Here is a 6,310-nt window from a genome sequence, read left to right as displayed (position 1 = left end):
TCAGACAGTAAAATATATATATATATATATATATATATATATATATAATGTTTATTGGTTATTGGCAATAACATGAAAGTAATTATCAGATTATATTTATTGGCCATAATTGTAATATTAGTGCATCACTAGTCTTGTATTATTCAGTGTAGTTTCAGTTTCACTTTAGATGGGCTTGGGTTTGATTTCTCTACTTGTTCTGTATTGTTGCAGAAGAGGATAACATTTATTCTTCAAGACTATATTCTACAGCTGTCAGTCGGCTGTCATGCATAAGTTGTGGTAGGAGGGAAAATGATTTGTGTCAGAAATCTTGTGTGCAAATCTGTCATTGATTTTTGACAGCTATTCATTGACAGCTATTCCTCCCGTACTCATACCATTCAAGGTTTGGATGAGACGCTGCAATTTAGTATTACATAATAACTATAAGTGGTGTTACAGAGCCATGGTCTGTCATGAGGAAATAGGCGGGGCCACTGATTGGAGTCGAACTGTGACTGGAAAGTTATACAATGAAGACTGGCATTGTGTAATTTTCAACACACTCATGTATACACACCAGACGTAAACAGAGCATGAGCCCAAGCCACTGTGTAGGAGTTTGGCGGCCAGCATGTCTGCTCAGCCGGACAAATGCGTAAACATATTCAAACACATACAAACACACACATGCCACTATACATTTATTGCTTCCTGAAGGCAGTAAATAGAGGGAATGACAAGAACTGCACATACAGTACATACGTATATACATGTACACTATAACATTCAAAAGATTGGGGTCAGTAGGAATTTTTGTAAAGAAGTTAATTCTTTTATTAAAGTGACAGTAAAGACATTTATAATGTTGCTAAAGATTTCTATTTTAGATTAGGGTGGTCAGACCCCCTCAAATCCCCCTATAATTTGCATTCAGTCTGGATATTTTTCTATAAGAGGTTAACTGAAACCCTGCTGGCTTTTTCTGCTCCTGGTGAAGATATTAGTATGAATATGACCTCATGGCTCGGTGCAGGTTCAGAGCGCTCTCATATTCGGTCATCTGGCTGTCTAATAAAGGTTGGATTTACTGCAGCAAGCATCCGTCTGAAGCTGAAGAAGACGAGACGGTGGCCAGCAGGTGTATGTGAGTTTGTCTGCATGTGGTTCACATTCACGAGTTTGTGAGTAAGCGTTTTGGACTGAATTCTTGTGAGGTGTTCTTTGAAAGGGACAAGCTGTTTTTTCCTGCAGTCTCCTTGGATCACATCCACCTTTCCACCCTGAAGTTCCTTAGTGACCCAAGTCTCATGCTCAATGGGTACTGGAATCAGTTTTTTTTCAGTTACTGTAGACAAAACAGGAAACTTTAAAGGAATAGTTTACCCAAAAATGAAAATTCGGTCTTCATTTACTTACCCTCATGTTGGTTCAAACTTGTATGGCTTTCTTTTTTGGAACACAGAAGGATGTTGGTCTCCAAACAGTTTTGAGTCCCATTGACTTCCATAGTATGGACAAAAAAGACTATAAAAGTCAATGGGACCTGAAGCAATTTGGTCACCAACATTCTCCAAAATATATTTTTTTGTCTTCCAGAGATTTTTGGCTCAACTATCTCTTAAATCTCTATTGCAAGCAGTCATTTTTTGGATCTAATGAGACTAGCATTTGCTGTGGAAGGTTAAAAGCTGCAGAACCTCATCGCAGTGGGACCTGTTTTAAAGCTCAGATGACATGAAACCGTATGCAAATGTAAACTGAAGTTACATGTTGTTAGCGCAAACCAGCAGCCCTGTCAAGCCAATGCAAGGTGCCGTTCACAGACACTCCACATGCATGTTCATTAGACTTGCTAATCAGCCGGTGTAGCCGTGGTGCACAGCTACAGAAACATAATCAGCACTGAGGCTTTAGCTGCACAGCCGAGCTGCAACCCAGAGCCGGGTTTCATTGCCTCCTTCTTTATTCGCCCTTTCATTTGGATTTTCGTTTGGAGAGTGTTCTGGAACTGTTCAATTTGAGTTGATGAAATATATAAGTGGTTAGTTCTCAGCCTTGTAATCAGCACATTCAGTTTGCATGTGATTATCTTGCCGGTTGAAGGCTTCTCTTTGGTTATTTGGCCTAGTGTTATAGACCCACTCACTTAGCAGTGAGGACGAGCTGTTTACAGCACAGATATGCTAACAGGAAATGCCTTGTTTTCTGTACTGTCATTAAATTGTAGTTTTGCAGGTATCATTTTCAGTGAAATAGCACTTTTTGAATCTCTTCATCTATATGAAGTGTCATACAAATCAAGAAAAAAGACTGTAGATTGTACTTTGTTTGACTTATTAGTACCAGCTAGATGCTTCAGTCACTGTCTGCCAAAAAAAAAAAAAAATTCACAGGAAAGGGTTTGCTTGCTCTTTAGCACTGTGGCCGTGAAGGTCCAGAGAGTAAAATCATGGTACTTTTATATTATGCCATGGCAAAACAATACTACAGTGGTACCATGGTGTATGTCCAAAATAACATGGTGGAACTGGATCATGTAGTGCTAGGTGATTAAATCTCAATAGTTTTAACAATATATATTTTGATAAGTATGTATTTAAAATCTTTGGTTTGAAATTAATTAAAAAGGATATATATATATATATATATATATATATCAGCTTATGTTTACAATCAGAGTAAACATAAGCTGAAAAGATAGCGCAAAGTTTTTTCCCCCCATTAAATGAAGTGTAATTCATTTATACTATAATTTAAATGTTTGGGGTCAGAATGATGGTTTTTATTTATTTATTTATTTTTATTTATTATATCTTAAAACCTCTAGCTCAGTTTTCTTAAAGCTCTTGTGAGTACGTTTACATGGACAACAATATTCCGATTTTAACACGATTAAGACAATACTCTGATTAATAATCTACTATATAAACAGAGATTTTTGATTATCTTAATCTGGCTAAAGTCATACTCCAAGTAAACACAAATCGAATTAAGACATGTGGAGTATTCCTATTTTAGTCACATTATTGAAGTGCAGTATAGACATGGACACACCTTAATCACATTATTACCGTCTTGTAGGACTAAAATGAAAAATGAAACACCCAAATATGGCATCATAACGAAGACGAACTATATGTTTATACTTGAAATTCTGGAGGAGACGTCGGATGGTGTCGCGTGGGGTTGAATTACGTGTGCCATTAATCGATGTACTATAACATGTAAAACGGGAACATGAAAGGAATATTCTAAAAGCAACTCATGTAAACACCTTAATCATAATATTGTCTTATTTAGAATAAGGTAAATAATTAGATTACTGATGTCCATGTCAACATATGTTGCGAAAATAGTCTAGTCACATTCTTTAGAAAAATCATTGTAATCTTGGCAATATTATAATCTGAACTGTGTTTAAAAACATGGAGAACTGAATTGGCATGTGAACTGTATTATCATGAACCTCTAAGCAGTTCAACAGCGCTGGGTCCGTGATGCAGGATGTTCTTTCAGCCTTTGTTTGAACGTGTACCATGTATTTAGCATGCATATTTCACAAACCAAACATTTCTGAATGAGCTTCTGACCACCTTCGCCTCGCTCATATTAACAAATCAACAAGATGTACAACCACAACTAAGATACCACGCTTTTATTTATGGAGCTTTGAGATGTTTATAATCCAGACATGACAGCCCAATTATCTCAGGCTGTTTTATAATAGAAAAAGCAAGTGTGACACAGTGATACACTGATACAAGATGTGAATAGTTTAGCTTATATTGAAATGATTCTCCCCATCAGCGTTCTCTGCTCCAAATAGAGATCTTACTATATGATATGATTTATTTGTGTTTACTCAAATTTCCTTCATGCAAAGTGACTTGTGGACACAGCTATTCATCAACCTCAGTGCTTGAGATTTACTATATTCATTATTTCTGGTCTCTTGGCAAATGCAGTCACTCTTCCTTCCTGTTGTTTTTATCTCAAGTCCTGTTTTGTCAGATCCCCAGTATTGTGGCATCTTTCTCCTTCTCCTTGGGAAGGTTGTAAATTGCATTTGTTATGTATTCCCTGCTGTCTGTGATCCGGAGGTGAAATTGGATTTAATGTTGGATCGTTAGTGTTGGCTGCAGTTTGCTGTAGTTTCTGTCGGTCAGGGCCTCTTCATCCAACTTGGTGCAATTGGATATTCAACTCAGTCTTTCTCAGACAGATGACCGTGTGCAGGAGGAAGACAGTTCCTGTTTGCTGACTATTTACATTCTCCTCTTTCCTGTGTCCCCAACAGGTACTTCTTCATCGCCTCAATCAGTATGCTGTGTCTAAAATTGATAAGAATATCACAGAGGAAACTGTCAAGGTGAGTTTTGGACACACTATTAGTTTTAGGGGTGCATTCAAGCTTAAAAAATGAATATTTGTTAAAGGAATAGTTCATTATATATTTATTTAAACACCCTAATGTTGTTCCAAACCGGTATGACTTTTTTCTTCCATGAAATTCAAAAGATGTATTTTCCATACAATGAAAGCAAATGAGCTTCAAAAAATGACAAAAAACACCATAAAGTATCACAAATATGGTCCATAAGAGCAGTATTGTTGTTATAAGTAAAAATAGTTTTCAGTAATTGAAATAAAGCTAAAATAAAGATTAGATTAGAACTTAAACTTGAAACTTAGAAATGTTGCCTTGGTAACTTTTTTTTAAAGTTACAAAATATAAGATTATTTATATATATATATATATATACATATATATATATAAAAAACATTTTCTAAATAAATACTATTTCAGTCTCTATTTGAAAATTTTGTTAAATTTAGTATGTTGCTTACGGATAACAAAGGAACCAAAAGGACATTTTCTTCCTTTATTTATTTACTTATTTTTTGGACTCAATATTGAATAACCTGGACTCAACACTAAATTTTCCTTACCTCATTGACATTGTTATGTTGAGACATCTATACATTCATTTCCTTCTTTAATATTTGTTCATTTAATTTCTGTGTGTAATAAATGTGCCGGCTGTTTGCTGATTTCATACCAATTGGCCCAAAATTCATTTCTATCCTCCTAAGAGTCAAACCTAGCCCCATATAGACATCTGGTTGGTGTAATATAGTATTGTGTTATATAGTGATAACCAGTGTTACATACCTTTTTGTGGCGATCCAGCCAGGAGGCTAATTACAGCCTGAGCACAAGTTATCTGTTTGAACTGAGTTACATTTTCTATTATTTTCTGTAAAGTTTTTAAAAGTGATTAGGCAAAATTAGTATTTCAGATTTTGAGAGACATTACATTGTTAAAGCAAAATGTGCTGTGTGTGAAGATGAAATTGCTGAAACCCTTGGAAAGTATAGAGCTGTGGTGAAAATAGTGAGAAATAGTGAGAACATTTAGTTAAATTCAATATGTTGCTTGCTGTTTATTGCAATTATTTGTGAAATGTTCTAGCAACTCGTGAGTGCAAATGGTTTAGAAGTAAATACTTAACCATTGTTTTCCAATGTAACTGAAAGTTTAAGTACTTAAATTACTAAAACTGGAAAAAAAAAAATATATATATATACACCTTATTTTATGGGTCTTGCTTTCGGTCTGAACTGCTTCCAAGTGTTGTCACGGTACCAAAATTTCAGTATTCGGTACCAATACCAGTGAAAATCCACGGTTCTCTGTACCAATTTTGGTACTAAAGCAAAACACAAAAACATGCTAATTAAAAAACACATTATTTTTATTAATAAAGTCAAGCAAATATAAAATGTACAAAAATCAATGCCATTCTTTATACTGCTGTAAAAGGAAAATATAATATACTTCAGTAAAGCAATGGGCTGAGTCTGACCAAATGCAACATTAGATCATTGACAACAGCTAAAATATAATTTTCAGTAAATAACAAACCTCAGCTTTTATAATAAATTTATATAAGATTACATATATTTTAAGTAGTGTATATCAAATAGATGGAAACTGTAGTATTAAAATCACTTTACAATAAGATTCCATGTGTTAGATAACATGACCTATCAATAAACAATAGTTATAGCAATGATTCTTTTTAGGGTTAATTTCAAAATGTACTAATACATAAAATCAAAAGTTCAATCTGTTAAAATTACTTAATGCACAATGAACAAACATGAATGATCAAGTGTTTGTATTAAATAACATTCACAAACATTAATGAATGTTTTAAAAATATATCGTTCACTCACTGTAAGATGTTACTAGATCTAACTCACATTAGAAAACATTAAGTCATTGTACAGTAAAGTCTATACAGGAGATAAAATTTGACT

At 34.3% G+C, this 6,310-nt stretch overlaps 1 protein-coding gene across 1 annotated transcript in view; it reads left to right on the top strand.

The window, feature by feature from the left end:
• LOC107686687 (phosphatidylinositol 3,4,5-trisphosphate-dependent Rac exchanger 2 protein-like) overlaps positions 1–6,310 on the top strand; it is a 157,206-nt gene that overhangs the window by 17,181 nt on the left and 133,715 nt on the right. The window contains exon 2 of the mRNA XM_016483777.1: positions 4,283–4,354. Within this exon, the coding sequence (XP_016339263.1) occupies positions 4,283–4,354 (72 nt within the window). The remainder of the gene's footprint in view (positions 1–4,282; positions 4,355–6,310) is intronic.

The sequence above is a fragment of the Sinocyclocheilus anshuiensis genome, unplaced genomic scaffold, assembly GCF_001515605.1.
Source record: "Sinocyclocheilus anshuiensis isolate Anshui unplaced genomic scaffold, SAMN03320099.WGS_v1.1 scaffold990, whole genome shotgun sequence".
NCBI classification, from domain to species: domain Eukaryota; kingdom Metazoa; phylum Chordata; class Actinopteri; order Cypriniformes; family Cyprinidae; genus Sinocyclocheilus; species Sinocyclocheilus anshuiensis.
Note: the sequence above shows the minus strand (reverse complement) of the source record. Positions and strands in the feature narration are given on the sequence as shown.